Raw genomic sequence first — 27,819 nt, forward strand, 5'->3', positions numbered from 1 at the left:
AACGGCTTAAAACTCGGCGATCAGTTGACAGCAGAGAGAAAGATTTGAGGGACGGCGATCACGTGGTAGTGATCGCCGAGTGATCGTTTAAAGTTAGTTCATCTCAACTTCTCGAGAGACGTTTTCAGCATTGTGCGGGACACAAGTGCGAGCGTCTGGTTTTTGAAGAGGGATCTCCTCTCGTGTTTTGGATAGCGCGGCCTCCAGGCTCTCACCGTCCCAGACGTCAGCTGGCCCCTCAGCCCGCGGGCATGTTTCCATTTCCCGAGATTTACTTCCTTCGTTCCGCGCGCCGCTTTGTCGCACTTCACCAAAGCTACATTTCCCCCCGGGTCGCGGACCACGTTTTTTGTCCGGCTACGAAATTCCCCGGGAACTTTGCGTGTGCTCCCCTCCATTTTTTCCTTGTCCTCCGTTGCTGACAAAAGAAAAAAGCGCGTCTCCCGTGCGTAGGGGCGGCCGTATAAAGAGAGCCTGGAAGAGGGCCTTGTGGAGTCGAATGGCGGCGGGGGAGGTGGACTCTCCGGAATGTCCTCCGTGCGGCGGTGGGGGACACCACACCGATCGTCGAAAGGCGACGAGTCCCTCCTGGAAAGGGGTCCCCCCGCAGCACAAAGGCGCTCCTTCCCCGAGCGACAGCCCCTGCAGTCAGGCGCGACTCTGCAGGCGACTCGCAAACGTGTCCCAATCCGATTCCAGTCAGTGCCTCCAGAACACGAGGCCTTAGCCCCCAGTACAGTTTCCGAAGTTAGTGAGGAAACGAGAATGAGCGCTGGCCACAATGGAGCGCTCAGACCCGCCAAGAAGAAACGGACACCAGCACAGTTTGAGCTGTGCTGGTGTCCGTTTGTCCTTGTTTGTTTGTTTTCTCGTTTGTTAGACACCACCATAGTTTGAGCTCATACACGCGCAAGCAATGTATAAGACATACAACGACCTTCAGCCGCCAACTCAAGGACTGAAAGGACACACGAAAGCGTCGGAATGGCACACCACTGGAACGAGATTTGCAGAACTTATTAAGTATTACACATGACGATTTTATCAAATGTTACCGGGTATTTTTTTTTATTGAGTTTTTGTGTACTTCCGGTGCTTATTGTTATTTTCTGTCGATAATCCGTAATTTAGAAGAAAAAAAAAAAAAAGCTTTCGTTATTGATGTTGTTTTTTTGCCCGGGACCAGTATAAAAGATTCGAACCGGGTAAGTTAGCTAATTAACTAAGCAGTTTTTAAATACTTCGCTAAATCTTCGACGTTGAACTTGAACCTCGCAGGGCATAGCCGTGCCTTGAAATTTCGATTAAAAAACTGGTTGCGGGCACCACGTCGCGAGAAATGTCCCCCTGCACGAGTCTTCAAAACGGAAGCCGAGAAAGAGCTGCACGGGGCCGGCGGAGGGCAGCGGAAGGGACGACACTGGCGCGGGCACAGCACGCGCCACACGCGGGGGACGCTCAAAATGGCAGAAGCCCGTTTCTGGAGCGGCTCTCGAAGCCCCCCGCATCGTGACGGTCCCGGGAGCGGTACGTGTACACGCGCAGACACGTGGGCAGAAGGGCCACGCTCCCCAGTAGCCTCGCGTGTGTATACCTCCCAGCGCGTGTTGCGACCGGATCAGCGACGATATCGGCCTATATTTAGAGAGCGCAGAGGCGGCAAGAGGCTGTGCCGACATCCAGACGAGCCCGAAAGGGGCCCACGCGCCGGGCCGCCCACAAGAGCGCCGGCACCCCGTTGTACCGATTGGTGGGACCCAGCCCTGATCCGACCCGGCACCCCATCGGCCGACGCGGCCGGTCGGGGTTGCCCCGTGCTTCGAGCTCGGTTGCGGAGAGGCAGCGTAACACAACCGCGTCAGGCCCAACTGACATCAACGCCTCGGCGTTGACGTCACAGGAAATATTTTAGATGAAAGTCAGAATATCCATGCAGTAATTCAGCTTTTAAACGCCTATAAATTTTTTACTACTTTTTTTTTTGCATTTATCTAAATGGGTCCCATTAACAAAGCTACAACTTTCTGCTTATTTCGACAAAAGATCGTAATGTTCCCGAGGACTGTAAAGCCAAGGTCAGACCGCTTATCAAACATACAAAAGAAATACAGATTCGAACACGAGTCACAGCGAGATCCAAGCTTCGAATGCCGCATGGCGAAGAGTTCAACTCGGCAGGCGGCATTCGAACCACGGATATTGCGGTGACTCGTGTTTGCAGACTGTCTTTTGTATGATGGATGAGCAGTGGAACCCCGGCTTAATTGCCCGGGTGTCATGGAACGCAAATCAATAGACCGATCTCACCAAGCGTTCCACGCATGCGTGACGCCGCCATAATTGTAGTTCGTAGGAGGCAGACGCCAGTTCACGAGACAGCTCATGCCGCCTCGTGCTCTGCTCGCGCAGACCTCCAGCAGGGTTGTCGCGCGTGCAGAAAGACTACAGCTCCCACGATGCATGTCGGCAGCGGTGGCGTACTCAAACTAGCTGTGAGATCGGTCTATTAGCGTTTTGATATTTCCTCGAAAACCTGTTATTCCACGCACTGTCTCAGGAAGTTGGCCATGGCGTTAAATACACGCGGCGCTGTACCGCCCACGCGCCCCCTGGTGGGGAGTGTCTGGATAGAGCCCCTTTTGAGGCGGAGCTCGGAAACTGCAAGTGGAAGCCGCTACCTCCCAACACTCCCCTAACACAGCCTGTGTGTCCACCTTTGCCTACGCAAAATATACGTACAGGCTGTCTTCTTCAGGCTCCGCAGATTTGTTTTAGAAAAGAGGCTAAAGCTACGCGACCCAGATATGTTCCAAGCTATCTAGTAAGCGTACAAATTATGTGATATTTGCTCTTATGATCGAGTGCAGGGAGAAAATGCGTTTTTTTGCCATAGAAATGCATTACCCAAAGCCAGTTTTCGATTGGTTGCTGTCTGCTTCAATTTCAAGCCGCACACTAGCGTCAGTTGGACCTCTAGCGTGCATTATCATAACCCAAAGGTCCCTGACAAGGTGAGAAGAACAGGGAGGAGCTTCACTTGTCTCCCCTCAAGCTTCCCCCTCGAAAGCACTTCAACGTCTCGTGCACATGTCGAAACACAGTGGAGGACATCTGCTCAAGGCCGGGGGGTTCGAAGAAACGCCGTTCTCACCTTGGCAGTGACAATACGATGTCATTGAGCCTATTATACTCGTCACCTCGTAGAGGAAACAAGGAATACAATATTTTAAAGCGAGCAACCGTCTTGTCCTGAGTGGTGCTATGCAGACAAGAGTGATAACATACCGGCTAGGAATCGCTTTTGTGCATGTAGCAACTGCACCGAGCGATTGTTGCTTGTACCAATATATATATATATTTTTTGTTAAGGGATAGGGTGTAATGACGTCGAATAGTCTTGCTCCTGTTGGACGAGTGGTAACTTTAGCGCTTCACCATATACTTCGAGTCTTTCTGAAACTGACCTATTCACATAGCGGCTTTCGACGACGCTTTGCAACTTTCTAATCGGAACCATATGTTTATTTTCAGTAGTAAAAAAGTTAACATATTTTAGTTAATTCACCAAACTACCGCGACGATTGTCCCTCTTTGTTGTGCCTCCCTGGCTGTATAACTCACCTGCACAAACCGCATTAACGTAGATCTCGGGGCTTTTTTTTTTATTTTTTTTTTTAACAAACCTGATAAGTTTAAAAAAAAAAATCTTGTATATACACAAATCTATGGTGTGCAACCCGACCCCCGAGGGCCCTCCCAGAAATGTGTTACAACCCCCAGATTCACACTCCTGGATAAACCCCCACTGTGCGCAGCAACCCTATGTGCGCCCTTCCGTACGCCTCACATCAAAAGAACAGGGTCGGCTGTAGACTCCGGTGGTCTGCACGGCCCGTGGCCGCGGTGCGGAGTCCGAACCAGGAGGTGCCTGGCCGCGATGAGCACGTGCACCAACGAGCGTCTCGTCTGGCCCTGGTCCCGCGACCGCCACCGAGACGCGCTTGTCACGGCAAGACCCCGGAGCGGTGATCGACAGGCCGCTTCGTCGACACGGCGATGTCTCGTCCTTTCACCTACACATCTTGCGACGTTTCGACGAAAGCTGTTTCTCTTTTCGCGCACATCGTCTTTGGTGAACCCCTCCTTGGCGGTTCCGACGAGGCTCAAGCTCGAGCCTCAGATTATTGTCCACTTTCCCCGAGCGGGGCGCGGTGGAAGAAGGCGAAAGATGACAGCGCGTAGCACGGTTTGTTGAGAGCAAGGGCTACCTCAATAGGGTCGTTGAAAGCCTAACGCAACGTTCATTACCAACGTGACGTCGTACCTACTAGGTTTGGCCATGGGCGTTAAAAAGGGGAGGGGGGCGCCACGGCCAGGGTTCGCCCATGACGCTTGATGGTGCAAGGTCGGCCCTGCTTCCAGCGAACAAAATCAAGCCAGTAATCCAATCCACCTAGCAAATAAAATATGTTGTCCACGAAACGTCGCAAGAGCGGGCGTTCACGAATTTGGACGAAACGTGTGTAAATGATGTCCACGAAGCGTGTTTGGACGAAACGGACCCTCCCCGGAGGGCACCTGGGCCACCGGAGCCTGTCCAGGACATGTCCGAGACGTGGGCCAGCGCGGGCGTCCTTGCGGGAGTCCTGGTCGAGGACGCGAGGTTCGCCGGAGCGAGACCGCGCAGCTTCCCGCGCACGCTCTCCGAGAACAAAGACGTCGTGGATCTGCGCGAAGCCGCGTGCTGCTCGCATGGCGGAGGAAATACGTGACGCTCGCAAACGGATCAGATAATTCGGGCGGTTGATGAAACGCAGGAAATATGCCCGAAGGTAATTCACGTTCTTCTTCTTTCTGTCTGCTTATTCCACTTTCCCCGTTTGTTTGCCGCTTGCACGACGTCAAGGCTGAACCTCATCGAGCCACCATGTTGGTTCGTTGTGCGTGTCCCCAACGTCCGCGTGGGTCTGCACATTACAATAGACCAGAATAAAGTCACTTCGACCGACGTACGCGACGTCCATTGTACTTTCAACACGCGTAGTTCCTTAGCTGCTCTTTGAAGCGCCTGTTTAAGACGGAGCAGCGCCTTCATCGAAACGTCCCACACACATGTCTCGCTGACAACCTGGGCTCCATCCACGCACCTGCTGGCTTCAGTCTGCAGGAATGAGCGCCGTACAGCGCGTGTGCAAAATCCCTTACCACCGCGTCATGCGTGCACGCTCAAAGGGAAACAGATGATCAGCCGGCGCTGACTAAATGCTCATCCTGGTGCCCTAATCTGGACACTTGGCGAAAACGTCGGCGAGAAATTCGGCGGCTCTGACTGGCCGGTGCTAAGGTCAAGTGCATGCGGACTTGGCCAATCACGGCCACCAGATTCCTCGCCGACTTTTCCGCCAAGCGTCGGGATTAGAACCAACCGCGGATAACATTACCAGAAACAGCCCTCCATAATTGTTTTCTTCGGCTTGCGCCTGGCAGTTTTTAAAGAAGCTCTGGTCCAAACAGGCGTTGAAACGCGAAGCCTCAGCCTTCGATCCTTGTGACAATTCGAGACATGCATCCCGTGGGAGGCGTAGCAACAGTTCAGATTCAGATCAAGTGTTCTAGGTTATATTGTCCAGATGGTGTACACGGTGAAACAGGGCCCCATCTTCGAAGTAGGCGAACCTTTCGCTGTTCCAACACTCGCCTCCCTTTGCTCCCTCACCGTTCGCCTGCTCCTTTTTTGCGGGGGTTGTGGTGACGTCAGAACGCCGTGCTCTGATTGGCTCTGATCAAAGAATAGTGGGTAGACCTGAAGGCAGCTTGCTTCGAGGTCTACCCACTCTCCTTCAATCAGATCTAACCAGAGCTCGACATTCTGACGTCACCACAAACCCTGCAAAACAAGCAGACGAACTTGCGCCCCGCAAAGTGCTACGTACGACGGTTAAGCCTGGCTTTTATCCTGTTCCAAGTTATCATTTATTCATATATTCACACTTGATCCAGCAGTGCCCTTTAGGACGCATGGAGATCAACGCATAAAGCGTCTAAGAATGAACATGGTGGATATGACACAGGAAATAGCGAGGATGGCAACAAATTCCAATATCCTGCGGTACGAAAAAAAACAACAAAAAAAAACAAATAGGGGTAACAGTGTGACCTACAGTTTCAACTGCATGGTGCGGCGTCATCAGGTAGTTTTCCTTCTGGGTTATCGTTTGGTCATGGTAAAGGGCATAGAAGAATGTTAACCTAGGTTTTCTCGTCGGGTAACTATAGGAAGCGAGTGAGTCGGCGGCGTTGCCTCCGATGGATGGATGGATGGATGAGGTCCTTTAAATCGGGTGGCAGTTTGCGCCACCTAACCAATGTATTTCTTTTTTTTTTAACAAAGATTTTATAGATTTGTTCTTAAAAGCTATATACGATCTGTATGACGGGGGCGCCTCATGCAACCGGGTGCCCACACCTTCCGATGCGGGTCGCCCGGATGGGAATAAGAAAATATTCGTCTTTCCCTCGACCAATGCCACCAGCCAGATAACCTCCTCTTAGCTATCTCCACCTAAAATAAATGCGAGATGTCCGCTCACATTCGCGTCATTGCACATGGAAACTACATCGCGGATCGCGGCCCACTTCGCGTATCCAGTGCAATGAAGTTGACAGGACGTTCGAAGGCAAGAGCAGAACAGACGTATCGCCGTAAAAAGTCGTCCTGACCGTTTTCGTGCAATCCCAACAATCGGCGTGAGCAGATCGGCACTTTTTCGCAATTTGCTCCGACAGGCATTAACGAATACAAATATCCATTTCATCGGCTAGGTCGGTGCCCAAGATTAGCGCATCCCACCATGCCGGCAGTTTTGATGGCAGCTCCTTTCAGCTGAATGAGAAATATGGCAAGTACCGGCGATCGTCTGCAAGTATGAACTCGGTCGCGCGCTGTATAGTACATATACTGTTTCTCATGCTCTACATATGTTGATAACATACTTCATTGGTCATTGTTATTGCAGTTCTTGCACTCGTCCGCAAAAAGGCTAGATTGTTTCGAAAACCGAAGCTTTTTTTACGTTTAACTGCCTGTTCGATAACCAACAAGTTCAGAGGGTGAAATAAAAGCTATCGTGTTCGGCGTTGGTTTTATTTTAATCGAAGATCAACCGCTGCCCATAGCAAGCAAAAACTGGCTTCGACAGCCACGCTTAATTGTTTGCTATTCAGATCGTAACCGATGTCGCGTCGTTGGATGTCAATAGGGACGCTAGTGAAGGTACCCATTGCAATGATTTCTGAAGCGTTTGGCATTTAACGTGGGTGTCCAGGGCCCGTTTTCTCGAACGCGAACCGTGGGTTAAAGTTGGGTGGTTATCATTTGAGCCCGTTCTCGTTTGTACCTTCTCACTTGGCCCTTCTCGAAACAACCATTCTCAAACGATCTTCTCTCTTGGACCTGTCGCATTTGGTCCTTTCCCGTTTCGTCTTTCGCATTCCAACCCTCCTCATTTGGGCCCGTTCTCGTTTCGCCCTTTTTATCTGGCCCTTTTCAAAGCAGCCATTCTCTAAAATATCTCGCTTTGACCCGTCGCACTTGACTCTTTCTATACCAAAATCGTTTTTAGGGTAATATTAATAAATACATTGACAATTTGTGCGTGTGCCAAGCTACAGGCATACTCTCTCTGCTAAGGATTTTAGCAGTGCGTCGAAGTCGTTCTGAAAAGCTAAAAGCTGACGATAAAACAGAGCAACTATTTATCGCAGCCAGATCATATTCCGAAATGTCACGTTGTTTGAGGTCTCTCGACTTAGGACAATGCCACCACTTCTATGATGCAGTGGTTCTCATCAGTCAGGCGCGGCAATATTAGTTGTCTTTCTTCACGTTGAGAAGAAACGTTCCAATTTTCGGGAGAGTACTCTCGTCTATTTATCAATGAGATAAGTCTGCTTCACACTAGCAATTAGTTATATCCATTTATTAAATCATTATCATGATAACCTATAACTTTCTATTGCCCTCCGCCTTTCTACAAGGGGTCCGCGAAACATCAATGGTTGAGAACCACTGCTATTATGTATGCTATTTCTGTTCCAAACAAAGTTTCCAAATTAAATGTGCATCGCTTTTTTTTTTTCTTGTCTGCTTAGAGGAAGGGAAGCAGGCGTCAATGTACGATTCTCAGTGCGTGCCTCTACACATAACATATATCTGATGGTATGTCGGGGACCCAAGCAAGGTAAGGCTCATCAACAGAGCCGCGAAGGCATAACGACGTTAGAAGCATGCCGAACTAGTGCCACTCGGTCGTAGCGCGAACGGGCGAAATGAGAATGGGTCCAGTTGCGAAAAACACCATTCGGATCTTAAGGTTCAAACGAGAAGGACCAAATGAGGATGGGTCGAAATGTGCAAGGTTCAAATGCGAAAAGGACGTTTTGAGATACACCCGTTAAAGTTAACTATTGTCCCTAGAAGAGGGAATTCTAGGTCACGCAGGGGCGCCGAGGGAGGAGCAGTACCTACAAGCAAAATGGCCGCGACGTCGCTTAATGAGGGCTAATAGTTCTTCTTGGTTCTGCTGAACATTCATTTCGATCCGGCTGTTATATTAATGACGCACCATCAACCTATTACCGCGTCAAGCAAAGCGGTAGTTCAGAGGGCTACTAAACTAACCGACGGCAGCATTCCGCGAACGCATCACTGTTCAGCAGTCCGGGGTCCAAGACATATGACGGTACATAAGCCTTGCAAGTGTTTTTATGGTGAGTAAAAAAAAATGTTTTGCGAACGAGTGTCGGTATATATTTATACTAACACGTTTAATTTGTTACACTATGCACGCCAACTCGTGAGCAGCGATTACTTTGCGGAGAAAGGGGGTTATCCTCAATAAAGTTATCGTTCCGAGTGAACAGCTGGGACATTGTACTGTTTTTTGTTCGCAGTGCGCCGACAGTATGCCGTCAGCATCGAGGTTTCTACATATCCCGGGTGGCCAGCAATTCAACGGTGACAAGAAGCTTAGCTTCTCGTCACCGGTGGATCGGTTGGGCAAACGGAAGAGAAGGCAAACAGATGAGATCAGCAGGAATCGCAGAAACGTGCGTCGCAAGGAACAAAAACGAGGCTACAGCACCGGCGTTGCCAGACTGGAAGGCACACGGGAAAGTTATGCGTTGTTTATGGCGAAACATAGTGAAGGAAATGTTTCTTACATTTTCGAATATTCGTCGACAAACTCTAGCATAGTAGCTAAAATTTCTTCGTACCATCTGAAGCAAATAAATTGGTATTCAAGTACAACATTACTATATTTTGACTTAAAATACCATACTAGATCGATAACAACCAGCGGAAAAAGAGGATAAACCAAATGACTGGCTTGTTTCACCGATAGATAGTGCATCTTACTGCCCAATCAAAAATAATTATTGTTGTTCTATATCCAGCCGTTTATTACAGTACCTAGGTACTTTTTCCTTCCTAGGCACCGTGGTTTACCAAAATGGGTTTACCATTGCTTCGATTAAACCGGCCCAGGTCATTACATCGACGCTAGAAAAAAGTAATTGTAGCTATATATGCGTCCCGCTGCGAACACAACGCGAACTGCAAAGTGACAAACGCCACTCGCAACTATGAATAAGTCGCACCGAAGTCGAGCGGCAAACCCGTATAACTTCGCACCGGGTCAGTTTTTATTTGTACCACAATATCAAAACAACACAATTTTTTTTTTTTTTTTTTTTGGTTTTAAGCATACGCATTGTACAGCTCGCGATAGCTATCTAGATCGCTCCGACGCATTCTCAATGCGGCGGCTGCTTCCGGAGTTCCGACAAAACTGACCTGTTTGCCGCTAGGGGCGCCCCGGTCGGCGCTTGAGTTATGCGCCCGCTCCGCTCATTGTCAGGTTAATAAAAAAACAAAGTTTTGCGCAATATTCATGCGCCATACAAGATTTGGTTGTCAGAGATAAGAACAATGCTTTAGGACTTGAAACACGTACATCTTCATGAAATGCATACATATATCTGAATTCAACACATTAGCGGAGAAATTAGTAATGTTCCGCAAGAAGGCAGGTGACGCAAACAGATCAATAGATTTTGGAAACACAGCTATAGTGGCCATACGGGTCCGTCACTTGAGGCAAGAGAGGAAGCTCTGAAGCACCCCCCCCCCCCCCCCCACACACACACACACACACACACACACACACACACACACACTTTTTTTTTTTTTTTTTTTTGTTACGAACGTTAAGGCCCGTTCACACTCTTGCGACCGAGTAAGACCAGACCGGTTTTTAAGCCTCTTGCGATCTCTTAGGACCAGCTCCGCTGTAGCGCATTCGGTCCTAAGAAGTCGCAAAAGGCTTAAAAACCGGTTTGGACTCTCTCGGTGTTACTCGGTCGCAAGAGTGTGAAAGGCGTTAGCTTGTCCAGGACCTTTGTGCGGCATTCACCTTGAAGCCCGATCTCGGCCAGACTGCGCTGTGCCAGCTCCTCGGTTTCGGCCAACTCGGAAGATGGCGTCGAGCAAGACGGGACAGGGTTGCCAGGAAAGATCGGACAGCGAGTTCTGCCACACACGGTGCTTTTTTCTCGGCGCGCGCCAGTGGGAGTTATTTATAGAAGGGCGCTGGGTCAACAAGCCCAAAGCAAACGACCACACGCGTCTACCGGCGCTCGTCCCGCTGCGCTCGGAGAAACCAGAAGCCCGTTTAGGGAGGCCTTTTTCGAGCTCGTTGTCACGCATCGCCGCCTCCTCCTCCTCCTGCTTCTTTGCTCTGACAACAGCCGCAAAGATAGAGCGCCGTTCACACACTTGCAACCGAGTAGGACCGAGGGACAAGAACGGTCTTAAAGCCTCTTGGTACGGCGTAGGACCAGCTGCGCATCCCTTTCTACGCCGTCAGTGGACTGAACCTCCAAGTGTAGTTTTGAGGTGTTACATATGGGACAAGGGGTGTACCCCTTCACACCCCCTAGGTCTAAGAGTGTATGAAAGTAGCGATAACGGGCGGCTTCGTGTCAGTCACCCTTCCGTCGCCGACGCAAGATGCGTGGCACCTTTTTATATTCATGTTTGTGGGCGCAATTTCGCTTCATTCAACGCTCATTTTTCTTTCTAAATACATCCGCTCTTTTTATTGGTGACAACACTGCACTAAGTGCAAAGTGGATGTAAATTTAAAAAAAAATCGTGAGCGTGAAATAGATAAGCTGACAACCCATCCTTAGATCCGTCCTGTACGGAATTAACGACTACTAATAGCTTACATTTTATGCCCTATACTCCCTCACAAGACAGCTATAGCTGAAGGTACCTAACTATATCCCCCACTCGGAGTCAACTATAAGAACTATAAAAACGCGAGCGATGACTTCTCCGAAATCGCTTAAAAGTTGCGATGCACTTCCTTAGATCGCAGCATCTCCATGAAATGGTAACAGAGAATGATAAAGTGATCGGTAGGTTCCAACTGCAAGATACTCCTTATCTCATCCTTTTCTTTATCTTTGAAAGTAGTGTTGTTGATTTTTTTTTTTCTTTTTTACTCCGCACACGCTCCGCTTCGGCGGAAATTTGGCGTAAAAGGTAAAGGTGAATACGCCACATGGACACAGATAAGCGCACGAGAAGCGCCTGTCGCTCTGGCCCTGGTTATCTCCCCACCGTGTACACCTGGCAGCAGCGGTGTTTCTTCTTTAGCAATCTGTCGTTGAGAGTTTAGGACCCAGGGGTCCTGTCGTTCACTCGTTCCTCGCCCACGCAACTAAAAAGCTGATTGTGGACGGGAGACTCTCGTAGACGCTGCTCATTATCTCTGACAAGCCCGTGCTAAACTCGAGCCGCGGGGCAGGCAGACTGGAAGAACAAAGAACGTCCGACCTTCGCTGGTCGGGCACAACGTCGATTCTGGCGACAGTGCTCCCGGCAAAGGCGCTTCCTGTCGAGGGGCAACGCGGAGACAAGTCAGGAAGCCCCAATCACGGCCAGATTGACGTCGCCCCCTACCGACGCCACCGCGGCCATCCGGCCCGCCCCCCCGGGCCAGCGAGCAGAGAGAGCACTGCAACTCTGGGATGCCGCATGCGGACGGTGCCTCGTTTTTTTTTTTTTTTTTTTTTTTTTTTTCTGTCTCGCGTCTTTGTCCCAAAGTCCGAACGGCACGTGTCCAAAAGTTACTTAGCAAAAAAAAACAGTCAGACTTTTTTTTGTTTGTTTCGTGCGCGCTTGTTTCCGCGTATGGCGTCGCCGTCGGTATAACCGCGCGCGTTACATTATGGGACGTCACGGACCTATACATCAATTCCATTTCCCACTAAATTTAGCGAAGAAACTGAATTCGTGTATAGGTCTGTGACGTCCCATAACGCAACACCGCGCATTCAGTTCCCCCGATAAATTTAGCGGTAAAACTGGCTCACATGACCTCAACACCAATTCAGTTTTCCCACTAAATTTAGCGGGAAATGGCATTCGTGTTCAGGTTACGTGGCGTCAATTTCCCAGCTAAATTTAGCGGGAAAACCGGGAGGAGGGGAGGGTATGCAAAAGGAGGAGGAGGACACGGAAGAATATATATATATACATATATATCTTTCTTTCTCAAATTGCTTAGCACGGTATATCGCAAAATCAAAATACCTCAAGAGCCGCGCTCTAACTTCGCATTTATTCGCATAGGGTTGGTGGTCGTTTTCGGCAGTGTTCTTCAGATTAGATCGAACTATAACCGTAGCTATAGGGTGCCTCAATGTCCTTTTCTTTGGGGTGATGCCACCCTTTGTAGTACCCGATGCCGACAGCACGCGCTCACGGGGAAAATACAAAGAAATCGACGAAAACAAACTGTCGCCACAGCACAGTCAGCGCCACACACGCGTGCAGCGACACTCTCTTTCACGCGCTTCCGAAGAAAAAATAAAAATAAAAGTGCGAGACAAAATGGCCAGACGACTCCACCCTAAGCAAAGCGCACATGAAGGCACGCTAACCGTAACCAGAGAATGTTGTGGAGAACCTTTGGTTTTGCCTCCCCGTGCCCGGTGTCGAAGCCCACATTCCCTGGCAGCCTACCGGTGTGAACACCTGTTGACTCCTCCAACGTTTCCAGTGCCAAAGCCGACATTCCCCGCCAGCCTGGGACCCTTTGAACCCCGCCACGTAAACAGCGCCGAGGATGGCATGGATGTCTACCGGCGAACATCCGTCGAGGTTCGCGCTACAGTACCGAGCCCGGATTTCTCACCAGACAGGCGCCGCGGAGCTCGCCCGTGGTCTTATATGGGCATGAGGTTCTCGGAGGCAGCGAGAGGGGCCGGCAGACAAAGGAGTTGGGCCGGTTATAAAAGAGATAGCAGGCTGCTGTTAGAACAGTCTCCATTTGGGTGTCTTCACTGAGAGTCCTCAGTTTTCACAGGACACTCTTCATTTGGGAGTCTTCATTAACAGTCTCGAGTCTTCACATGACAGTCTTCATTTGGGAGTATTCACAGAGAGTCGGTCTTGATTCGACAGTCTCCGTGGGGTCTTTATCGAGAGGCTTCATCGGAGGTCTCGAGTAGAGAGTCTCGATTCATAAGTAGCTTTTAGCAGAAGGCCACGATTGAAGTCCTCGTGGAGAGAGCCATTCAGCTGCAGCAGCCGCCACCGGATGAGAACGGGACTTGGGACTCCCTAATTTGAGGTAGTAAACCGTTTGACTGCACTTGCTGTGTTGTGTGACTTCCTTGGGAACGACTAGTGTGTGGCCTGATCGAATCGGGAGTAGTCTAAGGTGCCCCACAAGGTTCACCCACAGGACCGCCGCCGGTACAAGGCAGTGGAGCTTCACACACGCGCGCCGGTGCGTAGTGGTGAAGCTCGACACCAGAAATCGGTGAATTCTGAAAACATCCGCCGTAATTTTCGAATATTCGTATCCAATAAAATCGTACTGCAAATCCAATCGAGTAGGAAATACCCCTCGCAATTGATTCGTAGCTTCGGATATAGAGACACCTAAATCAACAATTCTAGTAGGGTTGCTGAAAATGTAATGCCCCACTTTTTGTTTTGTTTTTTCATCCAAAACTACGGATAGCAAAATGAAAATGTACAGGTTGCAACGTTGATGTTTCTTGCATACATGCAGGGATGGGCAGTATTTCAAATGCAAGTATTTGAAATACGTATTTCAAGTACATTGTGTATTTTGCATTTGTATTTAATTACAAATTGGGTAATGTATTTCGCGTGCGTATTTAAATACTAAAACGTGGGTATTTCAGATACAATTGTAATTAAATACAATTTTGTGGGCGAAAATACATCCCTCAAATTTATTGTCACTGTCCAGAGCAGGAAGAAAACTACGTTCTGCACCGAATATAGTGTATCTCAATCAAGCACAAGCGTTTAGTGACTTTGAGATTACGGTGCTAGTCCAGAAAAGAATATTGACGAAGTCGACGTTCACAGACATACGGGTTAAATAAGTGCCTGTGACAACTTGTGATATTTTCCAGCCTGATTTCCATCCATATTTCTGCCTGGAACATTCTAAATGCGCGAGTCGTCCAGATTTTCGTAAGTGGTGCGAGTTGCGACAATAAAAAATTCTTTAGCTAGTGCTGCGCGTCTTGGTCGTCTCGGTTCTTTGTTGGTCTAATCGACAAAAAAAGCTGCTTGAAGCTCTGTACTTTTTTCACCTATTACGTCCAAGCTGATTACATTATTTGTGACTATATTTCTATTACGTTACTAGAGCCTCGCACACTAACTCCCGAGTGTGCGATGCAAAATTAAAATGAGATACCCAGAAACCCGTTGCAGGTGCCCTGAAGTCGCTGACGCAAATTGTGAGGAATGTATTTGGAAAAGTATTTGGAGGAGACCAAATACAATTGGTTGTATTTGTATCTTGTACTTAAATGCTTTTTTGGAAATGTAATTATATCTGTAATTAAATACATTTTTGACGAAGTATTTTGTATTTGTATTTCGATACATATTTGCATGTATTTTGCCCATCCCTGCATACATGTATATAATTTCACGGTCATTGCTTAAAAGACGCTGTTGTAATAGTCCGTGAGCACGGTGTCTATGTCTGACCTACGTAACGACCAGTGACTTGAGTTTCTGGCGAAGGAGAAAAAATAAGAAAAATTAATAACCGTTTGTGTACTCTGTGCGAAAGTTATGCAATTGGTAGGACCACGGTAGGACGTTCGATGAAAAGAATTGAAGCTTCAGAAGTTAGGGAGATGGAGGTGCGCGATCGATGGCAGCCTTGCCACCGCCACTAACCCAGCATCGCAAACCGACAATCAGCCCGTTTAGTCAGCAAAGGAAGTGCACTGCCAACTATCGACGTTATCGGCATGCGCGGCATAACAAGGGTTCAAGAGTCATGTTTCTCCCCAGCTTGACAACGCCCGCCTTCGGAAAAGTCTCGAAGCTCTGGAGGCAATTGCGAACATTTGTTCGACTGTACTCCGCCATCCCTCCTATAAGCCTGATTCGGCATCATCGGATCTCTTCGCCATCTCTTCATGCCACTAAAGGATGTACTGCGCTAACAAAAGTCTGAGAGAGAGAGAGAGAGAGAGAGTGTGTGTGTGTGTGTGTGTGTTTGTGCGTGCGTGCGTGCGCGCGAGCGTGTGTGTGTAGAGCTTTAAGTTATCTACCTCAACGGGCGACTCGTCTCCCAGCTGTAGGTGACAAATTTAGCCAGTGCAGTACATCCTCTAACCTGGGGTCTTTAACGTGCACCAGGCAGTAGTGATGCAAGACCGCACGCCAATGGCCTAATTCGTGGAGTGAGAACATGGTTTTTTGACTCTATTGCTACAGAAGAAGGAACAAACGCACACCCGAGACGCGAAATACTCTGGCGCCCTTCACGAAAATCCTACGGGGCGAACAAAGGGGCGAGCTCACGGAAGGTACCCACGAATCACCACACCGACGAATCGATGCACACGAGAAAGACGCCACGCTTGTTCTGCCAGGAACTATAAAACCTGCCACGAAAGCCTGAAGGAGCTAAAAAAAATGCGATGTTTGGCATATCCCGACTAATAATAGAGTAACATTTTGAAATAGAAGCTGAAGAGAAAAGTTTTGTATATATATATTGAGACCCAGCAAAGAATTTTGGTTCAACTATGTTCAGCCGCGTAGTGGAACGGCGTGCATCGGCTCTGTAGCTTTAGCTAAAGTCGCTCTATCCTGGGAAAAGTGGTGCCATTCAATGTTGTGGAAATGCTCGGGACACGTGCCGCGCGCTACTTCCGCGGGAAGAACATGGCATCTGAAATCTAGCTCAGTGCTGCGCTGTGCCGCCATGATCTTCCCAAGGGCTGCACGTGCCTCGTGCATCGACGCACCTTGCGCTACTTTTAAGACATGAAGGGGCTTTTGCTCCATTATCACAGAAAGTTTACCCCAAATATAAATATTATCGTTGTTTTTTTTTTTTTTTTTTGGTGAGGGATGCACGCATTGTTCTTTTTCCGAGAGCTACGCGACCAGCAAATACAGGTTGGTTGAAAGAATAATTAATATTCGCCACTTTCGGAAATTAGAACGTCGAAAATATAAGTTAAAATTAACATTTTAGACTGAGGTATGGTGCAATTAATGCCATACCTGAAGATACTTTTTTTTTAGATCCCAGTTTTACTTAACACCAACTTGGGATTGCACGGGATACTTAATAAATGAATAAAATATTATTATTATTATTAGTTCAATTATTTATTTATTTAAAAATACTACTGGCTCCACTCAAGGACCCATGGTAGGAGTGGGCACAAACATCTAAACAAGATGCAAATTTATAAATGAAAACTCAATTAAGTATAAATTCAAGAGCAGATACAAAATTAGCAACAGTTGTGTTGACGACGACATCATGTGGTAAATCGTTCCATTCTTGAATTGCCCGTGAGAAGAAAGAACATCTAAAACAGTCGTTTTTGAACCTGTATTATTTATCATTCTTAAAGCAAAATGTTTTCGCTCACATTAATTTTCGGGTGCCCGTGCGTTTGTAAGCAGACGGTTTAAGTGACGGTTTCCATTGAACAAACACCATCGAAGAAACCCACAAAGTGACTAAAATAGAAAATAAATTTTGGGAGCCAGCGGAGGACTGGGGATTGGGATTTTTTGGACGTGAAACTGAACCTGGGCATCAGTAAACCTGAACTTTGCCTAGAATTACCTAAAAAGTAAATTTTTTATATATATATATAGCATGCAGAAAAGCGTTTTTCTTTTTTTTTTTTCTTTTAAGAGACGTTTGAAGCAAGCCATAAAAGAGCATGAAACCATTAATCCCCTACCGATTTTTATTCCACATCGTCATGCAGGACAACGTGTGTCTGCATAGTATGTCCCAAGAGCTTCGCATGATCGGCAAAAATGGTAAACACGAAACTTTCTTTTTTTTACCTTTTTGCTTTTACCTTACAGCCTTTCCACGTCCGCGCCTGAAACGTCTCACCGCGTATATATTAGGGAGTTTTAGTAGACCGTGTTTCCCGCTCCGCTAGCCCTCCGCTACGAAAAAAACGCCCCTGCGCCTGCGCGCCGATGGCCTTGGCTGTACAGTTCCGGGTAGCGGAGGGGCTTAGCGGAGCGGGAAACACGGCCTACTAAAACTCACTATAAACGCGACTGCCGCGGTAGGCCGACGTTGTCACAATCCCCATGTGCTCCACTCGTTGTCGAGAGCACAGCGCTTGCCTTTTTTTTTTTTTTTTTTTTTCTTTTTGCCGGGCACGAGCGGCGCAACAATCGTTGGCACTGCCGGCTGTCGCAATGACGATAACAGTGATGTGAGTGGCCCCAGTCATTTTGTGCTCCCTTTGGAGCAGCCAAAAGTACACATTCTACAGCACAAATAACTTTTGGCGCACGAGCGTACATTTAATTCTGATTCCTGTTACCGCGAATATTACGTTAAAATTCAGGTGGCGGCTTGGCCAGCCACAATGATTTATTTGGTTAGGGTAGCATTCGGTGTTCTACGGGAGAGTTAGATTCAATCAAACGATCAATGACTAGCTGTTGATTGCCCTTAAGAACCCCAGACAAGGCAGCAAGGATGTTACGACGAGAGTTATCCCTTTCGTCGTTCCACTGCGGAAGTCGCTGTTGAAACAGACGCTACTTGTTGAAGGACAGAGCACCAACGTCCGTACGTGGTAAGTTTACGTACAAACTCAAAGGCATATCGAATCGCGTTACACCGAAATAATGTTAGAATAAATTAGTTCGAGTAAAAAAAAAAAGAAACTCAGCCCTTTGCCCAAGCTCTGGAGGTTGCAATAACACAGTTCTTAATCCGATCAAGAATAATTTTTATTTAGTTACGAACATCAATGGCACTTCTCGCGTATCTCGTGACAATGTGAAATGAGCGAGTGGACGCTAAATATGCCACTTTATAAAAGCCAGCTCAACTGGCTAAGATTACTCATTACCTTCCATTCATCCACAGCTAAAGCTAATTTATTTATAGGTTTAATCTTCTGCACCTTCATAAAGTTGAAGGCATTAATAGAAGTTATAACTAAACGCAAGATTTGACAAAAAAAAATAAGAAATCGAGGCTATGGTACCGGGTTTTTTGTCCTTATAAGCATTATTTAAAAGTCCTGTAGCTATACCCAAGTTGCCATAAATCTCGAATTAAGAAAAAAAAAAGTGCGCAGGTTTTGTTTGTTTGTTTTTTGCACGCAACTGTGCAGTGGCGAAGGGGCCCCGCAAAAGCGACATCCACATCTCGGATGTCGCTCCTCCGCACTGCACTGGCACCTGGTGAGAAGCGCACTCAACGAGGCCACACTAGCCCGCCCGAACAGACCACCAACAATTGCAAGTACTCCCGGGTGCTGTCAGTGTTCGACACTCAAGTAAAATAGAACACTGCGTTATCCTCAGCGATGATCGAAAGTTTCGAAAATTTCCACCAGGCTGCCGTAACCATCCTGCAGTATGGCGGGGCCCGAGCTACGAGTTTCACTATTAAAGAAAGGAAATGTAGCGGGCTACGTAGCGGGCTAAGCACTTGGGCGCAAATGGCGCAGCAATCCCGTCACTGCGATATCTCCACTCGTGGTCGAAAACGCACAGCTTGCTTTTGAGCACGAGTGGCACGAACCTTCGCACCCTGCTCGAACCACGTCCGACAAGCGTGTCGTAGTTCGGCCGTTTCGCTTTGGCCAGCTGGAACACTCACGGCGAACAGAACTCCGACGGCGACGACGGGCAGGACGCGCAGTTAACGAAACGACGTTCACGAAATAATTACGAAGGCCTCAACTGATCTGCGTTCAACTTCGTCGAATGCCTCCCGTGTAACTGGCCCGGTTTCCTGCGCGCTCTCAGATAGAATCAAGTCACTTTGAGCACGGAAGCCAAATTAAACGAGCAGGTATCCTTGGCCTCGTATACGATCTAGGTGCACTCATCAATTCATGGTGCGTCATTCTCTTGACACACCTTTTCTGAGTATCCGCCAGGAAAATCGTCAAAGACACGCTGCTCATTGAAGCAACCCCGAAATGCGGGCCCACCGGAAGTACTCCAGGGTCCAGGAAGTTCCGCCATTGCTTGTTTATGTTTACCCCAGGAATACCAAATTATCACACTCACGTAGTGAACAGAAGCGAACGTAAACGCGTCCACGTTCAAGGTACCTTCACTCCGCGGACTGTTTGAAAGTTTAAATTTTACGCGGACTACCTATACGGGTGCGGACATGCGGGAATTTTGTTTTTCAAGCTCGTTCATCATGACCAGACGAATTTTGTGAATATGTCAACGGTGATTTATGCATCAGTTCTTTGTGACCTAAGAACGCAGGCATTTGTCAAGGTGTGCTGAGAAGATTCACGTTCCGATTGGAGCGCGGAGTATGGTCCCGGAAATACGGTAGTTCAATGATGCAATAGCTTCCCCGGGATACATCATATCACCCTCCTGGAAAACGAGGGTATTTGTAAAAAGGCACTAAATGATCATCTCTTGGTTTTACTAAAGTCACGGGATAGCTTTTACTGGGCTAATAACCTCGGTAAGTGGCTCCATCGGGCGTAAACTCGAACAATCATATGATTGGGTGTTTTGAGACTAAAAATGCTCAAAACATAACAACGCAAAGGCGTGTCTCGGAAGCCCTCGGTTTCGCTAGAAAGTCACGCTTTCTTGCCCTCCGGTGCGGCAGCGGCTGTCTATCGTTTATTGCCCAACGCTGACGAAATTGGTGCAAAGCGCCGATAAGCAGCTAGGGTGAGCCCGACATGACGAATTCGTCCGAAATGATTAGTTATCGGCGCCGTCGGCCGTTGCGGCTCGAATTGGGCGAAGGTCGAAGCTCGGACTGCGCTTTCGGAAAGTCGTCTACATGCCGCTACGGAACTTGCCGTGTGCGCTTCGCGGTCGAACGCCGTTCTGCAGCAGCACACACATTGCAAGAACGCAGCGAGCCATAGTAGAGCACGGGTGCGGCACACAATCGAAGCAGCAGGCAGTCGGAACAGCTGCTTTCGCCGCACCGAGCAAGCGCACGTCAACAGCTGCCAAAGTGTCACGCGTGCCTTCGCACGTCCCGTCACGGACGACTCCGAGCCGCTCGGTCCGTCCCCGCTTTCGAACGCCGCGGGCGCGAAATCCAGGGACGTGACGAGAGATCGCGCGGGTACACTGGCCTGTCACACCGCGAATCGCCGGACCCGCGCTGTCAATCAACCTCCGGGAGACGAGTGGCCCGACTCACCTTCGACGATTTCGTCTCCCATGCCGCTCGACTGGACCGGCGAGGAGTCCCTCCCGGCCGAACAGGCTGCTGCGGTCAAAATCCTCGAGCCGTTGTCGGTCGGATCGGAGGACGGCAGCGCGCCGGTGAAGCGGTTGCAAGAGTCGGTCCGGTTTCCGTTGTGCGGGTGACGTCGGGGACGGACAGAGAGGGCGCCGATTCAGCGAGGTTTTCACGACAGCGGCATTTGAACGATACCGACGCACGGTCAAGGGCGAGCGCTAGCACTAGCGCATCGATGCACTGACGCGCCGTCGCCCGGTCGCTGGATTTGCCTCCCGCCTGCAGTTCGGAGAGAAACCGAGACATCACAAACGCCATCGAATGACGTCAACCACGTGAGAGAAGTCGAGGAAGGTGGTAGGATGGTGGAGCCATCTCTCGGTGGAAAAGTGTGACCAGTAAGGTCCCCGCGCGCACCACGCGCACGGTGCGGTGCGCGCGCACTGAGGCGCCCGCACTTGGGCGTCATCTGCTACGGGATTCGGAGGCATAGATCTCGACCACGCAAGCCCGTTTCCGGCTGAGTTGGACACTCCTTATTAAATGCTTGTTGTTTTTGTTGCTGTTTCCAGGTTGTGTTGTACCGTTTCACACGCTTGGAAATTCAGCAAAGTGATTAATAATTAATCGGACACTTCCATAAAGTGGTGTAGTTGATAGAACCGCTGGTCCCACGTATTTTTGTTATTTCGCACAATTCATAGCTTTCATAAAACATTGAATGCTAATTGGAGCTGGGGGTTGATTAAAGAAAAAAAATTAACCTGACTGATCGCCGCGCTTTAATAGACCAATCAATTGATAAATTCGTTACTTCATTTTTCTCGTCATATATCGCGTGAACCACGTTAAAACTACACTTTTTTTTTACTATGTCATAAATGGCATGCAGCCTCATTTCAAACTTCACGTTGTGACGCTTACAGAAGTTAGATCCCGGGAACACTTTTCAAGTTTACTAACTTTTAAATTATTATTTAAGCGTTACAATCACCCTCGATAGGCAATCACAAGCATGCTGAAGTGGTTTACCGTGCAAGCCTGTGACCCAAAAGCGTTCGATTTCGGATGCGTCAGTTCAAGAGTACCACTTTGGCTAACTGCCTCTTGATTCTGACGAAGGCTTCCTGGAAGGAAGCGACGGTAGAAGTTGATCAGTCCAAAGAATTCTCTGAGTTGTTGGACTGGAAAATCCTGTATTGCTTGGACTTTCGACGACAAAGGGCGTCGTTGTCGAGGTGGTGTTCGAGGAAATCCAGTTCGGACACGCCGAATATGCATTTTTGCACATTGATGGTAACACCAAATTCGTCTAGAAAATAGATGTTCGAAGATCGTGCGGAGATGACATTGGTGCTCTTCAGATGTCTTGCTAAGCCCAAAAAATGTCATAGATATGGTATGCAAAATAGAATGGGAGGTTTCGCAGCACTTCCATAAAACGCTGAAATGTTTTAGTGGCGTTTCTGAGGCCGAAACGCGTCCCGCACATACTCAAACAAGCCGAAAGGTGTTACAATCGCTGTCTTAGGAATGTCGTCTGACGTAACTGGGATGTGATGGTAGGCCTTCGCGAGATCCAGCTTGGTGAAGATGGCTGCCCCTGCAATGGCTCCGGAGAAATCCTGAATATGCAGGATTGAATAGCGGTCTAGTACCGCGTGACTTTGTTAAGTGCACGGTGGTCACCGCAAGGCCTCCCATCTCCAGTTTTCTTTTGGACCATGTGTAAGAGGGACGGCCAGCTGCTCGATGAAGACCGGACAATTCCAAGCTCGATCATATGTTCGAACTTGTTCTTTGCGATTGTTAGCTTCTCAGGAGCCAGTTGCCGAGGGCGTGCAAAGACGAATGGTCCGGTAGTTTCGATGGAGCGGCTAATGGTGTGCTGCGTGGATGCGGCATGGAACGATGGTCGCGTTAGCCTGGGAAGGTGATGGAGAAAGGCTTCTCATTGTGTCGAGGCTGGTGGACATGGCTGGTGAAGTTGAAGCTATTGGTCTCGGGTCTTTATTCCCTGGGACGTGTAGATGCGTCCCATCATCGCGAAGCTGGTACTGACGCATGTCTGCGGTTAGATTGAAGAACTGCAAGAAGTCCGCTCCAAGGATAGGGTACTTGACGTCCGCGATTATGAAAATCCAGCGGAAAGTCCTTCTTAATCTGATTTCGAGAGAGATGGATTTCTCACCATAGGTGTTAATATCTTAGCCATTGGCCGCTGCCAGAGATGTCAAAGGCTGACTGTGTCGGCAGTCCTCCGAAGTTGAAGAATAAACGCAGTCGAAGTATTGAATTTTGGTGGCCTTGTCAGTGATGATGAAAAGACGGGTCTTTTCTGGGATCACCTCTCATGTTTCCCATAGAGCAGGGTGGCGAGCAATTGTTTGCCGCATCACCGAACTTTTGGTAATACCAGCACATACGGTTTGTTGAGCTTGGGGAGCGTCTGCATCCACTGCCTCGGTGGAAGCTGAAGGAGCGAGACCGATGATGAAAGATGGTCGACTTTTGATGAAAGACGGTGGATTATCTCAGAGTTCCACGTCGGCGGGGAGAAATGGAGCCTTTCTGCGTGGGGAACACTTGGTGGGTGGCGTAAAGAGCTGGGGAACCGGTCTCCATGATCTTGTCCGCCATGCGTACTAACGCTTCCAGGGACGTTGTGTTGGATGTTGTATCATTCATACGTTATTGGGAAGCCTTTGAAGAAAGAGCTCGCGGAGGAGTGATAATCCAGGTTGTCGGCTGTCTCCTAGTAGCTGCTGCATGCGGAAAAGTTGGGACGGCTTGCGGTCGCCTAGTTCTTCGGCACTCAGCAATTGTTGCAGCCGTTTCTGCTCAGAGGCAGTGGTATACGCTGGATCAATGCATCCCTTAAAGTTATCGTAAGGATTTTCCGGAGAACCGGGGGAGATCTCTTATGATTGATGTGGTCATTTGGGGAAGGGCCGTCACGGCATAGTAGTCAAATTCTGCTCGCTGAGAATTGATGTGGTTGCTGCGGAAAAAGGCGTCGGCATGAACCAAAGTTCTGCGTCATTTGTCCGAAAATCGGGCAGCTTCAAGTGGATGGCGCCAGCGTGTGAAGGAGCGGTAACAGTGCCGACTGCTGCACCGCCGTTCAATGTTCCGTGGTCCTCGAGGTCTCGGAGTCGGAGGCGCGTAGTCGAATGTATCTGGCAGTCTGGGTCACCAATTTGTAGTCAACATATCGAGAGGCGTTTTTTGCCGACACACCTGTCATATTCATATCTTACAAATAGATATTTACAAACGGGCCAGTCCGAGAGAATGTCTGAGGTAGGCGAGACGAGCCTTGCAGATAGGCGCGTTCCATCGGAGCTTTTGTCGCGTGTCTGGCGCTCGTGGAGCGTGGCTCCCGCCTCGTTCGCTGTGCGTGCTTTGCTGCACGTTGCTCTACCATGTTGTCACCCGCTTGTTCGTCACAGCTTCATTCGAAACTGTGGAGTTCGATTTCCGTCTGTGAAATTCAAAGCATTCAAACTTCAAACCTTTTCTCCAACTTGTCCAGCAAAAAACAAAAAAAAAAGATCAATCAAATTTTTTTTTTTTTAATTATTATTTTTTTTTTAATTTTGATTTGCAAAGAAGCTTGCACTTTTCATATATAACTTTCAAAAACCTTGACATTTTTGAATTTTTATATTCGAACCTCAGAGGGGTTCGGAAGTTGCGAACTTTTAAAAAACGAACCTTAATGAGGTTCCAAATTTTCAACATGTTTTGACCTCGAACTTTGGGAGGTTCGGCTCCACTCCAGCGTTCGCTCTACTAAAGTGGAAAGAGGTGGGAGGAGGTTTCACTTCGTTCTTGACTTGTCACTGACTATAGTCGACTTTAGCTGACTTTAGTTCAAGGAATCCCACGGTCCACCATGGAGGTGCGCAATGTCGGTGGAAGGAGTTCTTCGGAAGTGAAGAATCCCAGCAAGGTTCGGTTCAGAAGTCAAGGCGCATATAGTGAAAGAAATCTGGAAACTTTGCTCACTAGTTCCTTGCACGTCACCAACTTAACGAGATGGAATTCTTTGGTCACATTTATCCTGCAAAAAATCTGTTGCAGTACACTGTGCGATACTAAGCCCGCTCGATTGCACCTCCAGGCACCTACACCGGTGCAGAAAAGTGTAAGGCAGTGGAGGTATGCGATCGGAAGTACACTGCGCCCTACACTTTCTGCACCGGGGTAGGGAAATCGAACGAGCCTAGTTATGGCTAGGGATGCCGCAAACTGAAGTGACCAAAGTCCCCCTCACCGCGAACCTCGTTAAGGTTGGATTTTGAAAAGTTCGCAACTTTCTAACACCACTGAGACTCAAAGTTGAAAATGTCAAGGTTTTGGAAAGTTCGATCTGAAGAGTTCATACTCCTTTACAAATCAAATTTAAAAAAAAAAAGAAGTATTCAATTTTTCAATGTTTTTCAATTTGAAGATTTTGAATTTATTGACGGTACAGAAAATTTCTAAATTATGTTTGAATTAAAATTTTACAGAAGGAAATCGAACTCCAGTTTCAAATGAAGTTTTCAGATTCATCTAAAAAAATATCGCGAAATGTGCTACAAATTTCACATAACGTTGCACATTTCTTTTATGCCGCAAGTACTTTCTTCTCGGTACTGACGGCGCTACCCAAACCACTCATTAACTTGAAACAAGCGATGAACGAGTTGACCGCGGTTCATCGAAAATCCCCGAGATACCTAGTAGTGAAGGTACTTCCTACATCTTTGAAAATTAGTTTCCATCCGACCAAATGTCGCCAACATCCGTTGGACCTTGGCACATCACAGGAAAGTTAAAAAAAAGTGATCGGTTTGCTAAATGAGCCTCTTTGATGATGACTGAGGGTTCCTTTTTGATAGTGGAGCATATCACTTACCTGTTGTAATAAGAGCAAATAGGGCGCAAAAGGAACATCTTTTTAGATATAAGGCTCTCGTCAGAGTAGGTTCCATTTACAAATGGTATGGTTGAAAAATGAATCAGCGAGACACTTCAGTTGGGATACAGCCTCTCGCCTACCACGTTTACATCCGGCAGTTTTTTTAGCCTGTAAATATTTTTGTAAAATGCCAGTAAAAACCTCTATATCCGCTAACAAGCCTGCCAGTAAAAATGCATCTCCCAAGTTATTAACCCACCAAACTTGAGACTTCATTTTAAAAACTGCAAAAACAACAACCCACAAATATTATAAAAACCTACACTTGTGCTTTAACAGTTACACTGCTCTTTAGCGCCGTTGGAACCACAATGAAGTCAGAGTTTCCTGTTTTTTAGATTGAGAAGTGCACGGGAACAACCTTGACTACCGCATTTATTAAAATATACAAAACATAAACTAACACTTCCAAGGCAATTTAGACAGCCCACAAAAATCAGTTTCTCAAGGTATTGCGCTGCAATTTACTACAAAAGGGGAAAATAAAAAAAGTTTACAATAAAAAAAACACTTATTAGTTTAAAAAAATGAGACGCAATAGACCTATTGCTAAAGTACCCAAGCATCAAGGAGAATGCAGGGATTGGTGTTCTACGCGCCCGCCTTCCCAGTATAAAAGATTTGAAGTAAAGAACCAAAATAAGTTGTTGGCGAACGCGCGTGCGAGGCTTTTGCTTTAGAAAAACTACTACTGCTGAGGCAAGCACGTGCGGCGCGTGGAACACCAATCCCTGCATTCACCTTGATACTTGGGTAATATATCAATGTCTATTAAAGGGATACTACAACGAAATTTCGGCGCTTATTTTATGGTTTGTGTGTGTTCAAAGGAGCAGTATCACATCGGGCACACCAATATCTTGTTACAAAAAAGACACGAAAAGTAATTTTAAAACGAATTATACGATTAGCAAAGAGCAGCTGGTGGATGTCGCTAAAGCCTCGTTTGTAATGCCCGCCTAGGAACCTTGACAGGTAGTGACGGTTAATGTCTCGCCTCCGGCCACGACGTGAGAAGAGGGGAAGGAGGAACTCCCCTCTTCACGAGAATCTCTTTTGTGTGGCCCAGAAGTCACTATTGTCCCCCTACAAGATTATAGAAGATTAACCCGTCACTCAAAAAATCGTACAAAAGCAGCCGCTTCGGTGGCTGGAACGACTAGGCCATCCTCTCGACGTCAGCCTCGCCGTAGCTTTGCTCGTCCCGAGACGAACTACGTCACGATTGCGTCGGATGTCACGTGCTCTAAGCTGGGCCTTATCCGAGCGCTTGCCAGAGTGGGCCGTTTATAACGAAATGTACAGCCCACCAGGATCAAAATACAAACGTGCGATTGTCATTTACGGATATTGTGGATCATATTCAACCTATTTTTGAACACGACGGGAATATTTCAAATTTCGTTGAAGTATCCCTTTAAGATTTGGTTCAACCCTGGCAGAATAACTTCATCGACTTTCTCAAAACTACCCCCCGAGCTTCTTTGCACTAAACATATTTTTTACCTCGGCTGCGACAAAAACGAAAGAAAGAGAAGAAAAGGAGATTGTGAAATGGAGTTGGCACCGCTCGTGTTGCTCCACTCGACGTCCACAACGTAAATTTTCGCCGGTCGAAGTGGCGTTCCACAAAAGAGACAGGAAAATACTGGCTATATGAGTGTTGAGCAAACAGACACGTCGTCCGTATCTGTTGTAGTTTCTATTCTACATGAACGCAGCATAAATATGAAAGAATGTTATATCAACAAACTTTCTTGTTTAGTTTTAGAGGTGCTTTACAAACCTCGTTTACCAATAGTAGTAGTAGTAGTAAACTTTATTTTGTCCAAGATGGGGTTTAGAGAGGAGGGGAGTGGGAGTGCCCGTCCTCTTCTTCCTCAGGCGGCGGCCAGGCCTTGGGCTTTGGCGGCGTCTTCGGCCATCTGGACGACCCGAAGTTGGAGATCCGGGTCTGAGCTAAGCAGTGCAGTCTCCCACTGCTCTAAGGTGGTAATGGGAAGAGGAGGTAATGAG

General features: G+C 47.9%; 1 protein-coding gene across 1 annotated transcript in view; it reads right to left on the reverse strand.

Annotated features, from left to right (window-relative positions):
• The window catches only part of LOC8028621, a 115,782-nt gene extending 94,618 nt beyond the window's left edge, over positions 1-21,164 (reverse strand). Inside the window, exon 1 of the mRNA XM_040208336.2 lies at positions 20,793-21,164. Coding sequence (XP_040064270.1) covers positions 20,793-20,814 — 22 coding nt within the window. The 5' untranslated portion in view covers positions 20,815-21,164. The remainder of the gene's footprint in view (positions 1-20,792) is intronic.
• Positions 21,165-27,819: the final 6,655 nt, after the last annotated feature.

The sequence above is a fragment of the Ixodes scapularis genome, unplaced genomic scaffold (assembly GCF_016920785.2).
Source record: "Ixodes scapularis isolate PalLabHiFi unplaced genomic scaffold, ASM1692078v2 PGA_scaffold0__279_contigs__length_252992795, whole genome shotgun sequence".
NCBI classification, from domain to species: Eukaryota; Metazoa; Arthropoda; class Arachnida; order Ixodida; family Ixodidae; genus Ixodes; species Ixodes scapularis.